This window comes from Ovis canadensis, chromosome 2 (genome assembly GCF_042477335.2).
Source record: "Ovis canadensis isolate MfBH-ARS-UI-01 breed Bighorn chromosome 2, ARS-UI_OviCan_v2, whole genome shotgun sequence".
NCBI classification, from domain to species: Eukaryota; Metazoa; Chordata; class Mammalia; order Artiodactyla; family Bovidae; genus Ovis; species Ovis canadensis.
This window is the reverse complement of record NC_091246.1, coordinates 68152375-68178798: the sequence shown is the minus strand read 5'-3', so window position 1 is coordinate 68178798 and position 26424 is coordinate 68152375. Positions and strand designations below refer to the sequence as shown.

The 26424-nt window shown below is 41.6% G+C and overlaps 1 protein-coding gene and 1 long non-coding RNA gene across 6 annotated transcripts in view; one reads left to right on the top strand and one right to left on the bottom strand.

Moving 5' to 3' along the window:
* Positions 1–26424, top strand: part of PIP5K1B (phosphatidylinositol-4-phosphate 5-kinase type 1 beta) — a 354808-nt gene that overhangs the window by 311699 nt on the left and 16685 nt on the right. For 3 of the 5 annotated variants that reach the window (XM_069576377.1, XM_069576378.1, XM_069576381.1), the window contains one exon: positions 19278–19533. In XM_069576377.1, coding sequence (XP_069432478.1) covers positions 19278–19455 — 178 coding nt within the window. In that variant the 3' untranslated portion in view covers positions 19456–19533. Of the gene's footprint in view, positions 1–19277; positions 19534–26424 lie in introns of those variants that run through there. The other 2 variants (XM_069576379.1, XM_069576380.1) reach the window with 1 other exon arrangement.
* The window catches only part of LOC138433551 (uncharacterized), a 157380-nt gene continuing 145464 nt past the window's right edge, over positions 14509–26424 (bottom strand). Inside the window, exons 4-9 of the long non-coding RNA XR_011254353.1 lie at positions 26308–26424; positions 24963–25166; positions 23215–23371; positions 19201–19473; positions 15001–15161; positions 14509–14683 (exon numbers count right to left, since the gene is read on the bottom strand). This is a non-coding gene — a long non-coding RNA (uncharacterized lncRNA). The remainder of the gene's footprint in view (positions 14684–15000; positions 15162–19200; positions 19474–23214; positions 23372–24962; positions 25167–26307) is intronic.

Below are 26424 nucleotides of genomic sequence, written 5' to 3'. Positions count from 1 at the left end.
AAGGCCCGCTTGACTTCACTTTCCAGGATGTCAGGCTCTAGATGAGTGATCACATCATCATGATTACCTGGGTCATGAAGATCTTTTTTTGTACAGTTCTTCTGTGTATTCTTGCCACCTCTTCTTAATATCTTCTGCTTCTGTTAGGTCCATACCATTTCTGTCCTTTATCGAGCCCGTCTTTGCATGAAATGTTCCCTTGGTATCTCTAATTTTCTTCCAGAGATCTCTAATCTTTCCCATTCTGTTGTTTTCCTCTATTTCTTTGCATTGATCACCGAGGAAGGCTTTCTTATCTCTCCTTGCTATTCTTTGGAACTCTGCATTCAAATGGGTATATCTTTCCTTTTCTCCTTTGCTTTTCACTTCTCTTCTTTTCACAGCTATTTGTAAGGCCTCCTCAGACTGCCATTTTGCTTTTTTGCATTTCTTTTCCATGGGGATGGTCTTGATCCCTGTCTCCTGTACAATGTAACGAACCTCCATCCATAGTTCTTCAGGCACTCTATCAGATCTTGTCCTTAAATCTATTTCTCACCTCCACTGTGTAATCGTAAGGGATTTGATTTAGGTCATATCTGAATGGTCTAGTGGTTTTCCCTACTTTCTTCAATTTGAGTCTGAATTTGGCAATGAGGATTTCATGATCTGAGCGACAGTCAGCTCCTAGTCTTGTTTTTGCTGACTGTATAGGGCTTCTCCATCTTTGGCTACAAAGAATATAATCAATCTGATTTTGGTGCTGTCTATCTGGTGATGTCCATGTGTAGAGTCTTCTCTTGTGTTGTTGGAAGAGGGTGTTTGCTATGACCAGTGCATTCTCTTGGCAGAACTCTATTAGCCTTTGCCCTGCTTCATTCTGTACTCCAAGGCCAAATTTGCCTGTTACTCCGGGTGTTTCTTGACTTCCTACTTTTGCATTCCAGTCAACTATAATGAAAGGACATCTTTTTTGGGTATTAATTCTAGAAGGTCTTGTAGGTCTTCATAGAACCGTTCAACTTCAGCTTCTTCAGCATTACTGGTAGCAGCATGGACTTGGATTACCATGATATTGAATGGTTTGCCTTGGGAACGAAGAGATCATTCTGTCGTTTTTGAGACTGCATCCAAGTACTGCATTTCAGACTCTCTTGTTGATTATGATGGCTACTCCATTTCTTCTAAGGGATTCTTGACCATAGTAGTAAATTTAATTTAGAAATTAAAATACACAAATTTAGAAGTAAATCAAGTTGTATATTTTAAAAGGTAATACTCAAAAGTGATCCCCTTCTAATTGCTACATGCCTATTGTTATTTAACCTTAAGGTTTTTTATGTAGGTTGGATGTGTATGGTGGGAATGCTAGGTAGTCACCTACAGTGCATTTCATTCCAACTCCTCATTCAGTGACATCACATTGGTAAACTAAAGCAGAAGTACTTATTCCACAACAGTTGTCAAGCAGTGTAAGTTAGGACTAGATTTGTTTTATTGATTATCTCCTTTTAAGCCTTCAAGGTTGTCATATCTATAGCCTTTGCATTGTCAATAGCATAAAAATTGAAGTAGTCTTCCATTATTTGAAAACTATTTTTCCATTCATCAGAGAAGTAGCTCATATCATTGACAAATGAGTGAACTTCTTACAGATGTCTTTATTTCATTTTTTGTCTTATTAATGTGAAGGAAAATACCAACCAACATCATGTTAAAAATACATGGTCATCAGTTGCAGTCACAAAGTGACTGTGGATGTAGAAGTTCTACAAAAATCAACAAAACATTATGTTACCATCAATTGCTTATATGGAGTTTACAGTAAAGACTACTGCATATTATATTATTGTTTTTACACTCTGTTACACATTTTTTGTCAGTAAAGTTTAATATAAACATATATACACATACACTTTTCCCCAAAATTCTAGTTGTTAAACATTTACCAGTACACCACTCCTTCAGTTCAGTTCAGTCGCTCAGTTGTGTCCGACTCTTTGCCACCCCATGATTCACAGCACGCCAGGCCTCCCTGTCCATCACCAACTCCCGGAGTTCACTCAGACTCATGTCCATCGAGTCCATGATGCCATCCAGCCATCTCATCCTCTGTCGTCCCCTTCTCCTCCTGCCCTCAATCCCTCCCAGCATCAGAGTCTTTTCCAATGAGTCAACTCTTCACATGAGGTGGCCAAAGTACTAGAGCTTCAGCTTCAGCATCATTCCCTCCAAAGAAATCCCAGGGCTGATCTTCAGAATGGACTGGTTGGATGTCCTTGCAGTCCAAGGGACTCTCAAGAGTCTTCTCCAAAACCACAGTTCAAAAGCATCAATTCTTCAGCGCTCAGCTTTCTTCATAGTCCAACTCTCACATCCATACATGAGCACTGGAAAAACCGTAGCCTTGACTAGACAGACCTTTGTTGGCAAAGTAATGTCTCTGCTTTTGAATATACTATCTAGGTTGGTCATAACTTTCCTTCCAAGGAGTAAGCGTCTTTTAATTTCATGGCTGCAGTCACCATCTGCATTGGTTTTAAAGCCCAAAAAAATGAAGTCCATAAAAATACATAATTATCTTTAGTGGTCATATTAATAACAGCTAATATGTATTCAACACAAGTGACAGACTTTATAATTTCTGAGACTGAATTCTCAGAAATGCTTTTATTGTTAGAGACAGGGGGACATGAGGAAGTGTATTTAGGCCCCTCCAGCTTTATTGGAGCAGAGGACCTTCCAAGGGCAAGGAGCATAGTAGACATTTGCATATAAATTATTCACATCAACCTGTGATAAATAAGGAAAGTTATTATATGGATAAAGAATAATCTCAGATGGAATAAATGCCCAAGTTGCAGCTAAATGACACTGGTTAGAAAGGGAAACCACAAGGGGAGAATCAAAGCTTTCAGGTACGTCTTCCTAAATCAACTCACATGTCATATAACTACATCATCTAAGGAAATGGTGTGGGGGACTCTAAATGGTAAGTACTTTGAGAGCATTTTTATTAATAGCCACTGAGAAATTTCATGTTTAATAGGATGTAGTCATGCCATATGAAAGATAGGCATTATCCAAAATAACTAGAGCTTAAATCAAACCCCTAAAGTGGATAATATAGACTTCTCCAGAGTAGGAAGAATAAATGGGAAAGGGTGTACGTTCAGTGACAGCTTTTAAACATTATTATTTGCATTTGCAGACTGCAAAGCACATTTACACATAATAAAGAGTCAAGTATATGAACAGTGTGAAATAATGGGTTACCTTTCTATGATGTTTTGGAAAGTGCCTAATCATTTATTAGTTGACTTATGTGTGCTTTCTGGAAGGTAGGATTTCTTGTGTGTGACACGTGGTAAATGCCTCATATCTGATCCAGTAAAGTCAGTCACATTCAGAGCCCCTGAACATCAATTAGGTCCAGCCTACAGAGCCAACCCTTCCAGGCACTCTCAATACCAGCTGCAGGGCAATGCCAGTGTCAGTCCTTGAAGGTGTGGGTAAGGCCCTTCAGCAGTGACCTACATCCTCCTCATGCTTTGCCAGGCTCCCCAGGATGGGCCATTCTTGTCCAGTCATTCACAGACACACACCACACCACGTCTGGACTGTACATCTCCACTGCCGTACCATTCTGTTAAGCCAGTTTGAGTTTTTTTTTTCTTTTCGGGGGGATTTTAGTATGTATTTATGACTATCTGATACATTAATTTGAATGCCGATGACCAATTTCTCTAAAATAGCAGTTTCCCAAGACTTGAATAGGAAATGATACACATGCAATTCATCAAAGTTTTATCATGCTAAATATATTTGGAACTTATATATTTCCTGTTTTGCATGGGTGATTACAAACTGGTAGAACTGGTTTTACAGTATATATCTTTAATAAAAATGGTATATATTTAAGGCATACAACATAATAATTTGCTGTACATAGTGAAATGATTACTGTATCAAGCAAATTAATTTGTTGCCTCACATAGTTACTTTTGGTTTTGCTTTTTGTGTGTGTGTGTGAAGCTGAGTTGGTTTTATTTACTAAAGGTAGGGACTATGTTTGTGTCTATTTTAGTTAGTTTGATTTGTTTTTAAGATCTACTCTCTGCAACTTTAAGGCATAACAGTTTTTTTTTTTAAATTTTAAAATCCTTAATTCTTACATCGTTCCCAAACATGACCCCCCCCTCCCACCTCCCTCCCCACAACATCTCTCTGGGTCATCCCCATGCACCAGCCCCAAGCATGCTGCACCCTACGTCAGACATGGACTGTCGATTCAATTCTTACATGATAGTATACATGTTAGAATTCCCATTCTCCCAAATCATCCCACCCTCTCCCTCTCCCTCTGAGTCCAAAAGTCCGTTATACACATCTGTGTCTTTTTTCCTGTCTTGCATACAGGGTCGTCATTGCCATCTTCCTAAATTCCATATATATGTGTTAGTATACTGTATTGGTGTTTTTCTTTCTGGATTACTTCACTCTGTATAATTGGCTCCAGTTTCATCCATCTCATACACACCGAGGAAACCAGAATTGAAAGAGACACATGTACCCCAATGTTCATCGCAGCACTGTTTATAATAGCCAGGACATGGAAACAACCTAGATGTCCATCAGCAGATGAATGGATAAGAAAGCTGTGGTACATATACACAATGGAGTATTACTCAGCCGTTAAAAAGAATTCATTTGAATCAGGCATAACAGTTTTGTTGTTGCTAAGTCGCTAAGTTCTATTCAACTCTTTGCAACTCTGTGAACTGTAGTACAGCAGGCTTCCCTGTCCTTCATTATCTCCAGTCACCATGCCATCCACTCTATCCTCATCCTCAGGACTTACTTATCTTATAAGGGGAGGGGGGTGGGGTGTGTGTGTGGCAATATTTCTTAAACTATAGGTTCTAGGAGCAACTGCTGCAGAACAGTGGGTTGGTAAAACAGCAGCTTCCTGGTCCTGTACATTCTAGTGCCTGGTCATTGGAGAGCCACTGTGGTAACTACCGGGGTGTCCTGACCTTTGATTCTAAAGCACCTAGTTTATACCTTAACTTACAGGAAAGGCTTTGGTGTATGAAAGGACCGCTGTCAGAAATAATTAAACCTGAGCCATGGTTTGAGGTAGAATGAGTCCCAGTTCTTCTCAGAGAGGCCAGTACTCGTTTACCTCCCCCATCTCAGCCAGCCACCTCCCATCTTTTGCAAACTAGGGCTCTTCTCTCTCCCTAAACTGCTTATGTTCCTAATGACTCAAGACAGAGTACTGACCTATCCAGCAGAGGCCAGTAGTTTCTGTGACATTTTCCGATTATTCAAGTCAGAGCTTATAATTAATTTGGCATTGGCCTGGCCACGTATGAGAAACCTTCCAGTCATTCTGCACCTCTCTGAAGCTAGCAGGCCCACTAAAAATCAATGGTGCTTATGGTTTTCCAATAGCCCTGAACAGTGCTAATTACAGTGTACATCTGTGATTGTAAAGCTACCTTCTAATCTTTTCTCATATTCTTTCCAGTAGCTTTTGCAGACTGGTAGTAATATGGGTTTGGACTGAATGATGCCACTTACTTGCTAACAGTGGTCATTTCCACCCTGTACATGTTTAGCATACTGACATAAGGAGGACCTGAGTGAAGTCCGATAGCTAAGTCACAAATGCTATATGAAGATTCCTGGTTAGATAATACAGGCTTAACAAATACTTGGTTACTTGCTTTTTAAAAATAGGAAATGTGGTGTTTAGAAAAGACGAGGAATGGTAAATACTCTTTTCAGGTACCCAAATTATAAATTTCCTGAAGGTTGAGGTTACTGGTGGTTCTTCCCAGGTGGAGCTAGTGGTAAAGAACTCACCTGCCAATGCAGGAGGCGTAAGAGACTCGGGTTCGATCCCTGGGTCAGGAAGATCCCCTGGAGGAGGGCATGGCAACCCACTCCAGTATTCTTGCCTGGAGAATTCTATGGACAGAGGAGCCTGGCTGGCTGTGGTCCATGGGGTTGCAAAGAGTCAGACGTGACTGAAGCGACTTATCACCAGTAACCTTGCTCTGCTGTGCTATGGGCTAAGGAACAGGAGAGAAAGCTAGTGAGCCAGCCCCCTGGCCAGGCAGGGCTGTCCTTTAAGCATTTATAACACCTGTACTAATTTGCTAGCACCATACGCCATGTGGCTTAAACAACAAAAGTGTGTTTTCTCACCATTGTGGAGGCCAGGAGTCTGAGATGTTCACAGCGCTGCTTGCTTCTGAGGACCATGGGGATGAATCTGTTTCATGCTTGTCCCCTGGCTTCTGGTGATTCCCTGTCAGTCTCTGACATTCCTTGGCTTAGAGAGGCTTCACCTGATCTCTGCCTTCATCTTCACATGTCCTTCTCCCTGTGTGCATGTCTGTTAAATCTCCTCTTATGACCTCATCTTAATTACATCTGCAATTGCCCTTTGCCCAAATAAGGTCACATTCTGAGCTACTGGGGGCTAGGTTGTCAACATACAAACTTTAGAGGCACACAGTTTAACCTATAGTATCATCTCTGAATAAGGCTTACTTTTTCTGGATTTGTTTTCTCCAATGCTGATAGGAAGCAAGTGTAAAGAGACTGCAGAATATCTGACTACAGACCCCATCTGTGGGAGTTATGTCATTGAGGTGCAGTGCAGAGGTTAAGGGTGCTGTGGTTGAGAATTATTGGTTCACTTTATCTTAAACCCTTAGTGGTTCCATTAGCTTATACAGCATGGGCATCTCCATTTCTGCATACTGTATTCCTGATAGACTGCTGTGACCTCAGGCTTGGTTTTCTGAGGAAGTTGAATGAGGGCCAACTAGGCTAAGGATCAAAGCTTTCGAAAGCTGGAAGGACCTCACCAAGTTCAAAGCCCTGATTTTTACAGAGGAGGAAACTGGGACTCCAGGCAGCTAAACAGCTTACCCAAAGAGAGCACACACCACACTTATTGCTGAGTTAGTACCGGAATTCATCTGCCCTGCCTCCTGTTCTAGCTTATTCTTCCACATTCCATGGAAGCTGTGAGTCTCTTGTGAATTAAAGGGTTTCCAGTTCCTGCTCCCTTTGTGGTGTGTTTCTCTAGCTAGAGAACAGTTTTCAGTGCAAGCCACTCACCTCGGGGTTTTGTGGACTACTTATATTAGAGTCTTTTTTATCCCCCTAAGCATTACCTCTGTGTGTATGTTAGCGGCTCAGTCATGTCTGACTCTTTGGATCCCGTGGACTGTAGCCCTCCAGGCTCCTCTGTTCATGGGATTCTCCAGGTCTGGAGTGGGTTGCCAGTTCCTTCTCCAGGGGATCTTCCCAACCCAGGGATGGAACCTGGGTCTCCACATTGCAGGCAGATTCTTTACCATCTGAGCCACCAAGGAAGCCCTAAGCCTTACCTCTGGGACCTACTTAACTATATTCTCTCTCAACTTCATAGACAAGAGCTCTGCGGAGAGAACCAATTCTGGTTTTAGACTCTACCAAATATGAACAGGAAAAGACGTCTTACAAGAAGAATGGAAACTGTTCAGTTTTATGAAGTCCACTAGAAATTACTTTGTCAAGGTTTTTCATTTTTTGTTGTTTTGAGTGGGGATCTTCTTGTGTTTTTGATGATAATGATACATATAAGTAATTTCTTTTTTAATATAAATTTATTTATTTTAATTGGAGGCTAATTACTTTACAATATTGTAGTGGTTTTGCCATACATCAGCATGAATCTGCCATGGATATACACGTGTTCCCCATCCTGAACCCCCCCTCCCATCTCCCTCCCCATACCATCCCTCTGGGTCATCCCAGTGCACCAGCCCCAAGCATTCTGTATCATGCATCAAACCTGGACTGGCAATTCATTTCATATATTATACATGTTTCAATGCCATTCTCCCAAATCATCCCACCCTCTCCCTCCCTGAGTCTAAAAGACTGTTCTATACATGTGTCTCTTTTGCTATCTCACATACAGGGTTATTATTACCATCTTTCTAAATTAGTATACTGTATTGGTATTTTTCTTTCTGGCTTACTTCACTCTGTATAATAGGCTCCAGTTTCATCCACTTCATTAGAACGGATTCAAATGTATTCTTTTTAATGGTTGAGTAATACTCCATTGTGTATATATACCACAGCTTTCTTATCCATTCATCTGCTGATGGACATCTAGGTTGCTTCCATGTCCTGGCTATTATAAACAGTGCTGTGATGAACATTGGGGTACACATGTCTCTTTCAATTCTGGTTTCCTTGGTATGTATGCCTCACCAACTTTCTTGAAAGCTCCTTAAGTCAGTGATTCAGCCATGTGTGAACTGTTTACCAACTTTTCACTTTTAGCACAGTAAGTGGGTGAAGTCAGCACTTGGTGTATGTTTGAATGGATGATTTATAGTTTTGTAAATAGAAAAGCAGATAGTTTTTTGATGTGGACAGTTCACTGTTGAAATATGATTTATATATAGCAAAATGCACAGATCTTATGTAATTCCATAAATTTTGACAAATGTGTACATTCCAGTAACCATCTCCCAGATCTAGATAAAGAAAATTCCTGTCCTACCAGAAGTTCCCTTCTGCCCCTTCCTAGACATGACTACCCAAGGTCAAGGCAACATTCCCCTTTGTTTTATTCTAGAAGCTTAATGGTGTTAGCCTTCACATTTATTTTTGTTTTTGGCTGTGCTGAGTCTTCATTGCTGTGTGAGCTTGTCTCTAGTTGTGTCAAACAGTGGCTGCTCTCTAGCTGTGGTTTACTGGCTTCTCATTAGGGTGGCTTCCCTTGTTGAGAAGCACAGGCTATAGGCACACAGGCTTCAGTAGTTATGGCACGTGGACTCGGTGGTTGTGGCTCTCAGGTCTGGAGCACAGACTCTGTAGTTGTGGCCCATGGACTTAGCTGTCCCATGCAGCATGTGGAATCTTCCTGGTTCAGGGATCAAGCCTGTCTCCTACACTGGCAGGCAGTTTCTTGACCACTGAGCCACCAGAGAAGCGTTAGCTTTCACATTTTGTCTGTGGTCCATCTCAAATTAATTTCTGTGTATAAGGTATCCAGGGGCTTCCCCAGAGGCTAAGTGGTTAAAAAAAAAATCCACCTGCAGTGCAGGAGATGTGGGTGCAATCCCTGGGTTGGGAAGATCCTCTGGAGGAGGGCATGACCACCCGCTCCAGTATTCTTACCTGGAGAATCCCATGGACACAGGAGCCTGGTGGGCTACAGTCCATGGGGTTGCAAAGAGTCGGGCACAACTGAAGTGACTGAACCCATGGGGGGCTATCAAAAATTCTTTTTGCTCTTCTTTCATATCTATTCCTGCCTCTCAAGTCAGGTAATCAAGACTGATTTATGATAATAGATTTGTCATTTGGAAACAGATTTATATCTTTTTTTTCTTTTATAACTGAATCATTATTGCTGGAGATAGCTTAGGAGCACAGCAAAGGACTAATTCTCCTCAGTGCTTAGACAGCTTGAGGCAACATGTATAGGACATGGCATAGCTCCCCAATCAGGCCTGGTTCAAATCCAGTACCACCATTTATTAACTGTGGTTAGACACATTAGCCTTAAAACTCACATGTACAAAATAACTAGGAAGAGACCCAGCCTAACAGGGTGATCTCTGATGATTAAATGAAATAATGCCTGTAATGCAGTCATCACAGTATAAACATCACCATTTGAGGAGGACTGCTAGCTTTAAAATGTGTGTGGGAGGATGTTGAAAAGAAAAATAAAATCTCCTAGAGATAGATGGTGGAAAAGTTCCTTGAACTTGGATGGGGGTTCTTTCTTGAAAGCATTCTCCCTCCAGCCACCACCCACAGATGCACACATGCTTCCCTCAAAGGGAGGGCCCTGCCTCCTTCCTCTGCCTGCTTCTGAGGCTGCTGGTGGCAGGAGCTCAGCTGTTTCAGCTCTCCCAGCAGCTGTGGCTTCCTGTCCCCAGAACTAATAGACCAGGCAGCACACTGTTTGCTGCTCTCTTCCCCTGCCGGTTCAAAGCGCAGCTTTCTGCACTGGGTCTCCAGCGGTCTCTGTGCCTCGGGCGACACTTAACGCAGGGACAGAGGAGAGTTAAGCCCCAGCACTAGACCCATAGGTGGCCGTCATTCGATTCCAGAGAGAGAGCCTGCCGCTCTGCTTGCCTTCATTAGATACAGGCAGCCTCCCTATCTAAAAATAGCCAAAGTGGGAGAGCGTGGAAGAGCAGCAGCCATGCTCCTGGCTGAAAAGGAGAAAAGACAGACAGCAGCAGATCCTGCTGAAAGCCTAGCAGGGCAGGTTAGGAAGGTGGGTGGTGTTCTGTATGCAGTAGCCATGGCCAAGGGCTTCCCCGTGCTCTGGGTCCACACCAGGGATCTTGCAGATGTGCCTGTACAGTCAACCCAGGAGCTCGTGTAAAGGAGATGCTCATGCAGGCCGACACTCTCCCAGCTGTAGCTGGGAACCCCGTGCCAGGGCTTCGGAACTCTACACCCTGGAGCAGCCTCCGCCCCCGAGCCACGCCAGCCAGAAGTGAGCTTTTCTAAGACACGCACATGACCTTGGCTTGACCATCACATCAGAAGTGCCTGAGTCCTTCAGGGAGCGACCTGCTCCTAAGCACATGTGTCTCTAGGACTGAACAAGTATTTGTAGCCTTTACGTGAGACTAGGCTGTACTTGTGGGTTTTCTCTGTGAGAACTTTCCTGTCCACATTTCTTATCATCAGTCAGTATTCTGGTAGGTAGCTAAACTTAGCCTAGCAGAAAAAGAATTCTTCCCCAGTGTTACAATAAAGCCGACCTCCTCAGACATACCTACCGTCCCCCAGGAAGCAAGCAGAGTCCCAGAGGTAGAAGTCACAGTGGCGCCCTGGGTCATTGAGACAGAAGAGCATCAACCTCTGTCGGCCTTTCTCTCACTTGCAGGGTCTGACTCACTCCTCTTGATTGACAGCCCTGGGAGGTGGGCTCGGTGGGGACTGCATTCTCACTTGAAGAGGAGGAGCTGGGAGCTCAGGGTCATGCTTGCCCAGTATTGTAACTATTAATCGAAGAAGCAGGGCTTGTATTCAGGCCTTCACCCTTAGTCCAGATACTCCCTAGGTTTACCCCCATGGCACTCAGTCCATTTCTAAAGGGCAAAAACCTCCAAACATGAAGCAGCCTAAAACAGGGTATAAATTTAAGCAAAGATTTTAAAAGACTCCATTTAACCTTGATGTTGGAAACATGTTTCTTCGCATGGCCCAGCAATCATGATTTTGAATCTAGAGAGGAAAATGTAACCCTAACTCAGTGTTGCCTAGGCATTAACAAGATTTTCAATAGTCTATAATAATAAACTCTATGGAGCGATTTTCTATTTTTAGAATCAATCCATGGACAAAGCACAGAAAAATTGGTTATAGCTATAAGATAAGAATAAAGGAATATAAATATTAATAGCTATGACACAGTGGGAAGGCAAGGACAAAGATTAAATAATGTGGGAAATTAAAGATATATGGTATATGGTTGATGGAGTAGAAAAGGTTATTAAGTATATGATTTACAGTTACACAATAAATAAAATAGAAATAGTAAATGTTGGGAGGAAGTGCAGAGTAGGAGGAGGCAAACATCCTGTGTATTGAATCAATAGATGCTGCCTTGGGTTGATAATATATTTTATTCCCTGATTCATCAAAAGATATGAAGGAAACCACCAGAAGGGCTAAAAAGAGAAACGGTGAAAGGCGCTGCCCTTGGGGAGATGACTGAGGTACGGGCAGGAGCAGGAGGTTGTTTATCATAAGTCATCTGTATCATATGATATATTATGTTATTACTTTGACAAAAAAAGGCAGTGAGGGGATAACTTTTGAAAGACAAAAACTGTGCTTTGTACCATATGTTCTCTGAGCAAGTGCCCCCATGAGAATCAGCTATAAAACACTCATTAGGTCTGCAAAAAGAAATCAGAGTGTTCCAGGCTATAAAATTACCTATGCCTGTTTTCAGCAGTCCAGCCAGGCTAATGTTCTCCAATGAAGCCAAACTAATGTTGCTGGTAAAAGAAAGGAACATTTTTGTAAATGACAGAGAGGCCTGAGCAGCATCAGAGAGCCACTAACGTCAGCTCCCAGGGGGAGCTAGGACATAAAATTCCCCCTCCTTATCCTGCTTAACCTGTGACAAGTTTGTGACGTGTCCAGAGACCAGAGCAGCCGAAGAATGTTGGCAGTGCCTCTGCTTTTACGAGGGAGGAAAAAAACTAGATAGATTAACAGTTTCCTGAGCGCCTTGCTGCAAATTAGGTGCAATTAGCCCTCAGACCATCTAAATTGAGGGAATTGTGGCAAACCTTGATAGTGCAGAACCCAGGCAGCCAGCCCGACTCAAACCTGTTCACATAAAATTGCTTCTAGAAATGGATCTTCCCAAGCTGTGAGGCTGAAAAATGGCAGGCCTTCTGACTAGATTGCTCAGTTTTGAAGGCACTCCTCCCAAGAGAGTGTGACCCCTAAAATGGAATCTGGAAAACTCAGGCAGAGACATTAGAAATCAATTCCAAATAGGCTTGTGCCCGAGAAGTCAACAGTGACGTAAGGAAACCGAGCAATAGCAAGACTATTACCAGTGTCAGAACTGGAGAGAAACAAACATGAAATCGATCAGTGACATAAACATTTAAGTGAAAATCCCTTTTAGAACATATTTTACCTTTCTACTTGGGGCATCTTCAAGGGAAGAGGAATTTGCTGTAGGCTGCGGATGTGTTTATTTACATTGGATGGTTTATTCTTGCATTATCTCCCTACTCTTTTATGGATTGTACTTCATTAATTTTTTAAGTAGCAATGGACAAACACATCCACATTCAAGTATACAGTATAAAGATTCTTAAAGCCCAGATAATACTTTATGTCCTTGTGTGAAGCATTTTCATGTATAACCTTTACTAACCTCTTTGCTAAAAAACAACAGCAGAATGTTAAAATGAAGTATTTTGACTATCAGTTTCAGCAGAGACCCGAAACAAAAGCAAGGTGTGAGACTTCAGGACATGCAAAGGAAGTGGTCAGAAACCATTTAGCTGACTACTTACAGTCTTTGAGCAAAGTTAGAGAAGCCAGGAAGAGTTGGCAGTTTGAATGTGATCTTTAGAGAGAGCTGTAAGGGAGTTGGGGTGCCTGTGCCTGCTGGGATGAGGCTTCAGAGACCTTGATAGTGCCCCATGGGACATAGGGGACCTGGCTGTGTCCCCTGGTTTCTGACTCATGCCTAAGGCCCTGAAAACTCCAGTGGCAGAGCAGGGAAACTGTGCTGCTTGGGAATGGTCTGTGCTGCTCACTCACCTCTCTCTCCTTATTTTTCTCCTTAGTGCTTTTGACCAACATACTATATATTTTAAGTATTTTCCTCTCATTACCTTTTCCTCAATGCTATGTAAGTTCCATGAGTCAGAGATCTTTGTTTAATCTCTACTGCATCCTGGCGCCTAGAATACAATGTGCAAAAATGGGTATTTGTGTTGGACGTTTGCTGTAACTCCAGTAATCCTGCATGTTCAGTGTTGTTGCTCTCATTTTACATGTAGGAAACTGGAGTTTCCAGTAACTGGAGGGGTTAAGAACCGCATCCAGTATTGCATATACAGCTAAGAGGAAAAGCCAGAATTCAAAGCAAAGATGGTGAAAGTGAAAGTCGCTCAGTCGTGTCTGACTCTGCGACCCAGAATTCTCCAGGCCAGAATACTGGAGTGGGTAGCCTTTCCCTTCTCCAGGGATCTTCCCAACCCAGGTCTCTCGCATTGCAGGTGGATTTTTTCCCAGCTGAGCCATGCCTGTAATGCCTTATCGGCTGAGGTATCTGTTTCTCTGAAGTGTATTCTCATCCTTTCTTGGGCAGCAAATAGGACCTAATCTTTTTAGGGAAGCAAAATGCCAGTTCTATACTTGCATATCACTCAGTACATACTGAATAATGAAGACAACAAATATTTTTTTAAAGATTAATTGATTACATAGCTTTTGCTATTTAATGTCAGATTATTCCAAGAGCATTTAATGTGACTTTATAAATGCCCAATTGTTTACACAGGGCTAAATGTTTATATGTGTTTTTTAAGTGTTTAAACAGTAGAAGCTTATATACCTCTATTCTTGTTAACTATCAGATATTCATTTTTAATATGTTACTTTTTTTAAATTGTGGTAACATACCCACAACACAAAATTTACCATCTTAACCATTTTTAAGTGAACAGTTCAACAGTCAAACTATATTCACATTGTTGTGCAACCAGTCTCCAGAACTTTTTCATCTTGAAAAACTGAAACTCTTTGCCCACTAAACAACTCCCCACTTCCCCCTCCCCTCAGCACCTGGCAACCACCCTTCTACTTTCTTCTTTGAATTTGACTACTTACAAGAGGAAGTTGGTGAAATTATACCATCTGTTGGCTACTATGAATAAGACTGCTGTGAAATTGATGTATTAATTTTAGGGCTGTCATAACAAAGTACCACAGACTAAATGGCTTAAACAACAGAAATTTATTTTCTCACAGTTCTGGAGGCTAGAGGTCCAAGATCAAGGTGTCAGTCAGGTTGGTTTTCTCTGAGGCGGCTCTCCTTGGCTTGCAGATGGCCGTCTTCTTCCTCTTCACATGGTCTTTCCTCTGTGTATCCAAGTCCTAATCCCTTCCTCCTCTTCTTGTAAGGACACAAATCATACTGAATTAGAGCCATCCCAATTATGTCGCTTAACCTTAATTATACCTCGTTAAGGAGCCTATCTCCAAATACCAACACATACTAAAGTACTGGGGGTTAGGACTTTAAGATATAAATGGAGGCTGGAGGGAAGCCCACAGTTCAGCCCATAACACTGAGGGAACAAACATCTGAGACCCTGTTTTCCATTCTTTGGGGTATATATGAGATAGCTGCCTCGTGTGGTAATTCTATTTTAACTTTTTTGAGAAAGATAAATATGTTGCTTTGTATAGCATATTTTGCCTACTTACTTTTCCTCAAACCTCTCTGGCCATAACTCTTCTCAAACAAAAGATCTCCACAGCTCACATCAAGCATCAAATCCGCATTTGTTTTTGCTGGCTTATGGGATGATCCTCAAGCTCCTAGGCACATTGGTCTCAGCTCCCTCAATTTCTGCAGTGGCAAATTTCTAAAATTTCATCAGGGGTGACCACAGAAAAGGTGTTTAATTGGAAAACAAAGTTTATATATTCTAGCTCTATTCAACTCTAGTGTGACCTTGAGCAAGTTACTATGCCTCTCAAGCCTCAGCTGCTTCATACAGTGCAGTAAGGATGTTGGGCTGACATACACACAGAGGGACCAGGCAGAGATGATGCCAATGGCGAGAACAGGCCCGGTGTGTGATGCAGAAGACAGCAGTAGGGACGCTGGAACAATGGAGAGGACATGCCTCAGCCTCATCGCTACTCACAAATGTGGGCTTGGAGTTGCCTGCCCATCTCATTTCTCATTAGAATCTGTGGAAGACTGGATTTTGTAGGAATTTCCTGTTACTTAATTTAGCAATCATTCAAATTTTTAAAAAAATCTCTTTGGGCCCCAAACATACTTCTCCCAGCCAGCCTGGGTCCGTGGGCCAGCAGTTTGCATTTTCTAGGCAGACCTTCCTCCAGGATAGAGGTCCCCTTACCTCTGCTCCTGCATCAGCAGCACTAGCTAGCCCTGGGACTCTGCAGATGGTCCCCAGCTTCCCCAGCCTGCAGTATAGCATCTCTCCACCATTCTATATGAGTTCCTTTATGACCAGCATTTTTTCACTTACCAAGGTCCGCCTATATTGCTGCATAGATAATACTTTTACTATATTTATTGCCAAGTAATATTCCATTGTATGAATTACTTATCCATTCATCAACTGGTGGACTTTTGGGTTATTGCCGCTTGTTGGCTATTAGGAGTAATGCTGCTGTGTATGTTCATGTGCAATTCTTTGCATAGGCATATATTTTTCCATTTTCCTTACATATATACCAAGGAGTGGAACTGCTGAGTTGTATGGTTTTGAAGATTCACCAAAATGTTTTCCAAACTAGCTTCATCATTTTACATGCCTATCAGCAATGTAGGAGGGCTCCAGTTTTTCCATACCATCTGTCTTTTTTATTATAGCCATCCTAGTATCTGTGAAGTGGTGGTATCTCATTGTGCTTTTGATTTGCATTTTCCTAATGACTAATAATGTTGAGCATCTTGACATGCATTTATTGGCCATTTGTATATCTTTGGAGAAATGTCTATTCATATCCTATGACCATTTTTAATTGAGTTGTCTTTTTACTGTTGTACTACAAGAGTTTTCTATATACTCTGGATATCACATTTTTGTCCCCCAAATTTAAGGATGCTCAGAATATTCTTCTTACTAAGATAGGATATTATTCTAACATGTGCAAAACAGGGTAAATTAACAGAAGGTCTTTTCTTTTAATATGCTTGATGGATGTTATTAAATTTGACCATATGGTATTAAGGAAATATAGTATTTTCTCTGTAATCTATTATATTTTAGCTAAAATAGCTGCAGAAACAAATGGCAACCCACTCCAGTATTCTTGCTGGGAAAATCCCATAGACACAGGAATCTGGTGAGCTGCAGTCCATAGGGTTGCAAAGAGTCAGACACAACTGAGCAAGTGACCATAAGCTGATAAATGTACCTGTTAAACCCCAAAGAAAACTAATTGTTTTTATATTTGTATTTGGTTTTAACCATGCTAGTGACTCATTCATATTTTCCAAAAGTAAAACAAATATTAGGTTGAAAAATACTTACAAAAAGGATTTACTCCTAGGGAGGTGAACTCTGAATCACAGAAGGACCAAAAAAAAGGAGGAGGATTACTTTTTGCAATATTTTATACTACAGGTGGTATGCTATTAAAAAATTAAATTTTAAAAAGAAAAAGCACTTCTAGAACATCTTGGTTATACCCTTAATCTTAGGATGGAAATAATTTAAAATCATGACCAAAAACTCAGACAAGATGAGAGAAGCTTAGATTTGAACCTCATCAAGTGAATTATGGTTACAAAATACCCCAGAAGCCATTAGAGATTTTTGCATTGTATTAAATGTGAACTATACATATTTTGCAACCACTTTGTTTCCTGGTTTGATGTTTAAGTAGATAAAGCATTCATCTTTCTCCTAAGGCTTAACCAGGCAGGACTGCTTCCTACCCATGGGATTAGTGAGTGGCATCTTAGCAGTCAAAAGGCAAAAGCCAATTCAAGCCCATCACAGCATCCTTGTTTTTGATCCAGAAAATAACCTGAGCAACATTCATTACCATGCAGTGCCTCTCCAAGCAGCATCCCTTGAAACCTGATGGTTTATTTAACCCAAGAAATCTGTAAAGGTTTATAATATAAAGTCAACAGCTCGGTGGAAAGAGGCCACATTCACCTTGATCTTTAAAAATCAATCAAAACACACAGTTTCCCACCTTGTATAACCCATCTTGGGTTTTTGAAAAGCAGGAGGACTTTTTTTTCTGTGTCTAGAATTTCAAGAGAAATTTTATCAAGCCAAAGTGAAGTGGCTTTCACCCCTGAGTTTCCAAATTCTCAAATATCACCAAATGGATAACCTATGGGAGATTCCCTGCTTCCCTTTCTTCTTACTACTAGTCTGGATTCTCACAATTTTGTGTTATGTGTTCTACAAATGAACCTGATTTCGTAAGATCCATATAATTCTTTTGAGAAAACTTTTTTAATATTGAAGAGCTCAGAATTCTATTTCATGTATCTTCAATTAACAAGTATGTACAGAAGTAGAATTATGTGTCATGCCCAGAAGACGGAGGACTGAGGAGTACAATGACCTTAATAAGTCACCTATCTGGGAAGCTCAGACAAGAAGCCCAGGGGGTGACTTTAGGTAGGAGTTTTCAATGGAGTGAGCTGAGAGCTCAGCCCCCAGGGGTGATGGGTCCTGGTGATGGGGAGGTGAGTGAGGAGGCCAGACTTTTCTCCTGCTCTCAGCCTTGGTGTCCAGGCAAAGCCCCAGCTAGGTCTGTCCCACGTGGCTGCCAGCCAGACCCCCTAGCCCACCACTTCTAACACCAACATCAGACTCTTCCACCATTGTGTGTAGATATTTTGTTCCTGAAAACCACATGGAAAATTTCCACAGGTTAAAAATATAACTAACTTTTATTTCAGTAGGGGGGAAGACTGTACATTCCTGAGTCACTAAATTCCCAATTTAAACACTGTCAGTGTTAGCTGCAGGCCATGGGATCGCAAAGAATCAGACGCGACTGAACTGAGCTGAATGTTAGTGTATGTGTGCGCTTAGTCATTTCTGACTCTTCAGGACCCCGTGGACTTAGCCCACCAGGCTCCTCTGTTCATGGAATTCTCCAGGCAAGAATACTGGAGTAGGTTTCCATTTCCTACTCCAGGGGATCTTCCCAACCCAGCACTGGAACCTGTGTCTCTTGTATCTCCCGCATAGGCAGGCAGATTCTTTACACTAATGGACCATTTACTTAACACTGGTTATCATATCATGACAAAACAAGCTGGCTTCCCTTCCATAAAGGACTCCAGAACTGTCTATCTGAATTCCTTCGGCTTTTGTTGTTATCCTTGTTAGGAAGGGTCCATCTCAACTGTCCTCACAAAGCACATGACACAGAGCTCTGTATTTATGTGATTCATTATTACTCCAACTGTCGGCCTTGAATCAGCAGCAAGAGCATCACCGGGGAGCTTGTTACCATGGGCTCCATGTCAGACCCAGTCAAACTCTGGGGGTGGGGCCCAGGAGTTTGGGCTATCACAAGCGCCCCCCCCCCCAAGGGGATTCTGCTCCACTTTTAGGTTTGAAGAAAGAAATCATCAATGCTAATGAGGGATCAGGTTATCTTCTATAAGCTAGAAAAAACATCAATACTGTTGAGAAAAGGAGTTAAGCAGTGAGAGCTAACTATTCAGAGCTGGAGATGGGCCTCTAGATTGCCAGAAGTCCACCCTCTCAAGGTGTGGGGCCCACAGATCACCTCTCAGAAATACAAAGTGTCTCATGCACTGAAGTTGACAGAGAAAAGGCACGGCCCGTAAAGCCAGATTCTTCAGACATAAGCGCATATACCTCTAGGTGTGACCGTATCTCCTTCAAACACCCCACATTTTTCTTTCCCCCAAAGCTTACCCACCTCAGCCACCACTTGGGAGGGGTCCTTGGATTTTGTTCTGAAGGCCACATGCTCATCATTCTTCCTTATTTTTCCAGTAAAGGGTTACCTTCCAGTTCCACCTTTACCTTGGAAGAGGGGACCATCTACTTGACTTCTGAGCCAAATGCTCTGGAAATGCAAGATGATGCCTCCGTGCTTGATGTCTATTTAGTAAGTAATATCTGGTTTCTTCCCCGTCTTTCCCCCTCATTTACAAATGGATCCAGGCCATAGCTCATACAAGAACAAGTTCTGTAAGGTAAGGCATATTTGAGTTTAAAAAAAACAATGGCACCCCATCACTTCTACAAACAGTGCGTCTTTTCACAAATTTTATGTCATCCCACAGTTCTTATAGAACAGCACACGGAAGAATATTGAGGATAAAATCCTAAATCACCATATGTAATAAGAGCAAATCCCCTATTGTTGAAGCCAACTGGGGCACCTTGGTATCATTCTTCACAAACTAACATCTATTTTGACTCAATTGTATCCACTTGTGTGGGGGCATGTGGGTTCATGTAGCCAAATAATGAAGCCAAAGCTGAGATCAGTGCAGTGCAAACCTTGTTCAATGGCAGAAGAATGGAGAGGTGAGAATATAGTTCACAGGTCAGCCTCTCACCCGTGTGGTGAGAAGGGTTTGATTTTAAAGAGTAAAGACAAAAGGAGGAGGGATGAGATGAAGCTGAGTGGAGGCATGTGCAATAGTCTATGTGGGAAGGGACAGGGATTTTTGAGGGAGTAGGGTGCCGCTCTTGTTATCCTTTTTGGTCCTTAATTTCCAGTTGTGACCACCAGTGGGTATGTCACTTAACTCACTAATGTAGTAAAATCAGTGTTTAATGAGATTCAGGGTCTGTCTGAGGTCAGATTTATCATCATCTTGGTCCCTGCTGGTTCCATCTGGGTTTTTGGTTTTTGCTTCTCTCCTTATAACTTCCTTTCTTATCTCTTCATAACATAAAAGATTTATGTTAACTCCTACTGAAGGTAGAGGTTGGCAGGTTTTGAGCAAGGACTCGGTTTAGCTCTGGCAACTCTTTGTGTTCTTATTGACCAAAAGAGGGAATTAACACCTACCTCACAAGGCTGCTTGATAACAGCCATTCTGACAGGTGTGTGGTTTTGATTTGCATTCTCCTGACGATTAGTGACGTTGAGTCTCTTTTCATATGCCTGTTGGCCATCTATAGGTCTTTGGAAAAATGCTTATTCTGGCCCTCTGCCTATTTTTTTAACCTGGTTGCTTATATATATAAACGATCAGGTTGTTTATATGTATATTCACATATAACATAATGTATATATAAATAATCAGGTTTCATATATATATATATATTGAGTTGTATGACTTATTTATATATTTTGGATATTAACCCATTATCAGACATATCATTTGCAGATGCCTTCTCCCATTCAGTAGGTTTTCATAGCATAGTATTTTGAACAATAATTATAACGGCCAAATTGGGTACATACCATAGGCAGGCATCATGCCAATGCTTTTCTTACACTAACCCTTTCATAAGATAGGTGTTCTACTTGCCTCCATTCATGCAGATGAGGAACCTGGGGCTTAACGGATCAGTTCTCAGAACTTTTAAGTGGCAGAGCCAAAATTCAAATCCAGCTCCTACCTAAGCCCCCATCATTGTAATATTACGCATGAAGCCCCCATCACTGCAGTTGTTCCTGGTTGATGTATCCATCTCACTGGAATTGTGCTCCTAACGAAGGCAAGAAGTGGATCCAAAAAGGAAGGAGTGAGGATTTTTAGTTTTTATAAAATTCCTCTTTCATCCTTTCTATTTTTTCAAGTTTTTGTTGCCTCAGTTCTTAAACCTTTTGATCTCTGGATCCCTTCATATTCTAAAAGTTGAGGATCCCAGATAGCTTTTGTATATGTGGATTATATCTATCAATATTTTGTATTTTTAAAATTAAAATGAGAAATTTCAAAAATATTGATTTGAAACAACTATCAAAATGTTAAATATATTTTTATGAAAGTTTCTATTTTTCAGAACGAAAATAAGCTTAGTGAAAAGAGTGGCATTATTTTATGTTTTTGCAATCCCTCTTGTAAGAAGCTGGATGTCTGCTTCTGCATTGATCTGGCATGATATGGCATGTGACTGTACTCCACTGTGCACCCATGAGAGGGAATGAGAAAGGCAAATAACATCTTAGTATTAACAGGAAAATAGTTTGACCTCATGGATCCCCAGAACTGGTCTCCCACACCGTTGTTCTAGTACTTTATCTTATTCCCTTCTACTTGTGCAGAACCAAATGAGACAGGAATTAATTAGAAATAGGCACTGAGATTCTATGCTTATCTCTGCCTCTCATTAATCACTGATGGTGAATTAATCACCCTTTTTGGTCCTTAGTTTTCTCATCTATGAAATGGATCATTAAATCACCTCTTAAGACCCCTTCCAGCTCTGACTGCCCATGGCCTATTCTAAATTACAAGAAGTTCCAGAAATAAGGTGTTTTTTTTTTTCCCTCAGAATAGCTATAAGCTGTTTTTTCATACTGCAGTTTCATCACACATTCTACCGTCAACCTTCACAGTATTTCAACTTTTGTGGCAACACATTCAGAAAATTCTGCACCATTAACTTATATTTCTAGGGTGTGTTTTCACTCTGGAGATTATTTTGCATGCTCTTCCAGTCTGAGAGGACACAATTAACTGCCCTCCCTTCAATATTTTCTTTTTTTTTTCCTTCAATATTTTCATTTGCCTCCACACTATGAAAAGAATGGATGGCGAAGAAAAGCATCAGAAAGGAAAACCAATCTTGCCAACGTCTTTGTCTCTCCTTCCTCTTGACCTGATTAGAATCCTCTTAATCATAGCCATCTTTACTGAAAGGGCAGTTGAACGTTTTTGTGGTGATATTATACTAGGTGTTGTAACCAAACATAAATTTTTCTTATAATGTTTCTCCTCCTTTAAGAGTTATTGGTTGTGCTACCACTTGCTAGTGCTACTATTTATATACTAATGGACAATACTGTTTATATCTCTTTAAAATATAATTTAAACTCAAATGATTTATGCACACCAGACAACATAAGAAATTTCCCTTTTAAAGATGCATTTATAAATATCACTCATTATTAGAGAAATGCAAATCAAAACTACAATGAGGTATCACCTCACATTGGTCAAAATGGCCATCATCAAAAAAATATACAAACAATAAACGCTGGAGAGGGTGTGGAGAAACAGGAATCCTCTTGCCCTGTTGGTGGGAATGTAAATTGATACAGCCACTATGGAGAAGACTATAGAGGTTCCTTAAAATATTAGGACTAAATCTACCATATGATCCTGCAATACCAATATTGAGTATATACCCTGAGAAAACCATAATTCAAAGACACATATAAGCCAGTGTTCGTTGCAGCACTATTTGCAACAGTTAGGACATGGAAGCAACCTAGGTGTCTAGATTCTATCAATAAATGAATGGATAAAGAAGTTGTGGTACATATATACAGTAGTATATTAATCATTAAAAGGAATGAATTTGAGTGAGTTGTGGTGAGGTGGATGAATGTAGAGCCTGTTATACATTTTTCTCTTTCTGACTTCACTCTGTATATTAACACATATATCCGGAATCTAGAAAAATGATACTCATGAACCTGTTTGCAGGCAGTAGCACTGATGTATATGCCACCACATGTAGAAAGCTAGCGGGAAGCAGCTATAGAGCACAGGGAGCTGAGATCAGTGCTCTGGGACAACCTGCTCAGGTGGGATGGGGTCAGGGTTGGAGGGAGGCTCAAGAGGGAGGGGATATATGTATACTTATGTCTGATTCACGCTGTTGTACAGCAGAGCCCACCACAACACTGTAAAGCAATTATCCTCAAATTAAAAAGATCCATCCCATTATGTGCATGTAAATTAGGCTAGCTATTCTGCTTTTTCCAGTAGTTTGACATAAAATTAAAAGGATAGGTTACCTTAAATGGCTGCTAGTTGTTCCATTATCCTTATTCAAGCATTTGGTTCAGGTTCCATGTTCCTAGTTATTTCTTGGAAAGAGGCCGTTCACCTTCACGCTGTAGTTCCAGGCTATCTGATTCATTTTCAAATTACATCATTGTGTTTTTTAAGATTCTGTCCAATGACCAAAGAGATGTTTTCCCCTGAATTTTGAGTTGATGACACAGATTGGAGTATTTAAAAGAATACAGCAGAGATGAACAGGCGCTTGATTTTAAATGGCCAATCATGCCGTCTTCATAATAGGGCCCGATTCTGCTTTTTGAATCATCCGATATTCTAAGGCAACTGATCATGGTAGCTGTTATTTGGTGTTAGTGCAAAGAGGAACAACCAACGAAGGCAGTGCAGCTGAAAAATGTTGTGGGTGAGAGTGTCCTTTCTTATGACTAACTGGGAATGGATGGGTAGGTAGGAGATAATGGAACTGCTTTATTAAATAGAGAAGTGAAAGAGGGCTACCACAAAATAACATTTTTCTTGCTTCTGTTATTCAGTCTTCATGCCCTTTTTGCTTTGCACCTTACGTATTAACAGCCTCCCAATAATATATCCTATCATCCAGATGTGTGTTTCTGCACGATGGCTGATGTGCAAAAACAGCTGAGGGCAAAGAAACAGTTAAGCCATTTTTTTTAGCCATGCCACTATTGGCAATTAGTGTTCTGATATGCAGCTGTCAGACAGCTTGGTTTTTTAATGTGTCTTCAGGGTGGTTAATACTCTTTGATCATGGGACGAAGGGTGGCAGAGAAGCGAAAATGATTGAATTAACAGCTTATCATACTATTATCTATAAAAAAAAAAAAGCTTGAGGAAAAAAGACATTTTAAATTAGGTCACAGGGGTCCTAGAAAACTCAGTGGAACTTTTTGGCAAGAGACACTGCATTTCTGGACTTGACTTTCCTGACGCTGACGTTAATGACCTGTATGTGAAGCGTCGGCTCTCTGGAATCATTCCTTGCCTGAGCCAGCACTGGCTGCAAAGGACGTTTATTTGAAATGGTGGCAATTCTGTTGGCTTCTCAGCAGAGAGCTAGCATCCCCACCAACCAGAGATGCCGCAACATTTCTGGTAGGTCTTAGTGTGATCGAAATAGGAAGAGAGAGGCAGTGGCTGCCTTTGGTTTATGAGATGTTTGACCAGAATGCCAGTTTCTTCTACCGTCTGACCACAAGGTTGAGAAGGGAAGAGATTTCAGAAGGGGCAAAAAATAGGACCCTTTTCAAAGAGGGTTTGATCCTTTTAAGTCACTGACCAAATAATATTTCTGAGACAGGTGGAAAAGCTGACAAAATGGATCTGACTGCCTGCACCCCACGGCCCCTAGAAAGGATTCGTCCTCAAACAAGAGTGACGCCAGCTTCAAATTAATGAGGCAACCCGTCAGTCTGGATTAGGTCTCTGTAGGATTCTTTTTTTTTAGCAAACAGCGTTAAACTGCTGTTTAAGGATTAGCTTAGGGAATTGGAGTTATGAAGGCATACTGGCTTTCCAGTTAAATTAGGCCCACAGTTAATTGGATGACAGATTGCAGAGCTCTGGTAGTTGTTTTCTTTTTGTCCTGGCTTTATAGTGAATTGTGGCCTTACAGGCCAGCTTGATTTCCACCTTTCTCAAGGCTGGTTTTGCTCTCAAGCTCACCTAAGGTTGCTATTCATCCAGGCCCTCGTTGGGCACCCCTGTTATTCTTTGTCTTTACCTCTCAACACCAGGCTCTCTCTCCTTCCCCACTCCCTCCAGAATCTTCTTGTCGCTTCTCTGCTTTCGATTTCCATCTTCTCCCTCATCATAGGAAACCAGTGTTTGCTAGTCTCCTAATAAGCCTTTTCAATTCTTGGGAAGAGTGTGTTTGTAGAACAGATTCTAATGGTATGAACCTGGGGTCTACCAGGCCCTGAGCCTTCTGGAAACAAAAAAAGCAAATTCAAAAGGAGAATTTAGGAAATGAAAATTTTAGGGAAAGTAAGTTTAAATCATATCTGTGGGACCTCATGAGCTGGGCTGTCCCTCATACCATTCGCACTCCTGGGACCTGAGGAGGAATGGGAAAAGTGAGCAGAAGGGAGGAAATGGCAACCCACTCCAGTGTTGTTGCCTGGAGAATCCCAGGGATGGGGGAGCCTGGTGGGCTGCCGTCTATGGGGTCACACAGAGTCGGATACAACTGAAGCGACTTAGCAGTAGCAGCTAATACCAGATGACCTCATCTTAACTAGTTATATCTGCTAAGACCGTATTTCTGAATACGATCACATTTCAAGGCTCCACGTGGATGTGAATTTTCAGGGGACAGTAGTCAACCAACTACACCACCTTCCTGAGGACATGTGAAAGGGCACACATGCCGTGTGTGTGTGTGTCAGTCACTCAGTCGTGTCTGACTCTCCGTGACCCCATGGAATGTAGCCCACCAGGCTTCTCTGTCCATGGAATTCTCCAGGCAGGAATACTGGAGTGGGTTGCCATTCCCTTGTCCAGGGGATCTTCCCAACTCAGCAATCAAACCCAGGTTTCCTGTCCTGCAAGCAGATTCTTTACCATCTGAGCCACCAGGGAAGTAAGGTTGGATATATGTTTCCAAATTATTGTGGACTGCTCGCAAAAGGTATCAGGTGAGTGAATGTATTGATAGATACAGTCACATGTTGGGGACATACTGTGTGTTAGAAATAAAATCGCTGAGGATGGAGCAGGGCACTGGTATTTTTAAAAGCTCCCCACACATCCAGGGCTGAGACCAGTCAGCTTGTCGACAGGGACCTTCAGCTCTGAACACCCTATAATCCTTCTGTGCTAAACGGAAGGGAAAGCTTCCCCCCAAAAGCACCCCTAAGATGGTTGGCCAGTTAGGAAAAATGCACTTGATTCTAAGGTGAACCTTCATTTATGAACTGGATATGGGACTGGGTTCCTGCAGCAGACACTACTGCCACCTAGTGGTAGGAAGGTGCCTCTGACCAACCCAGATAAGGAGTGATTGAGGTCCTGGGATTGAAATCTAAGTGCCAGTGTGAGGCTCGGAGGACTGTCTCCACTCCGTGTACTTACTTTATGGGAGCCTCTCGGCGCTGTGAACCCATGTTTGGCAGGGGTACATCCTTCAAACAGCAAAGGCATTTCCCTCTGACAGACATCTACCACCTTTCAAGTTGGAGTGGAGG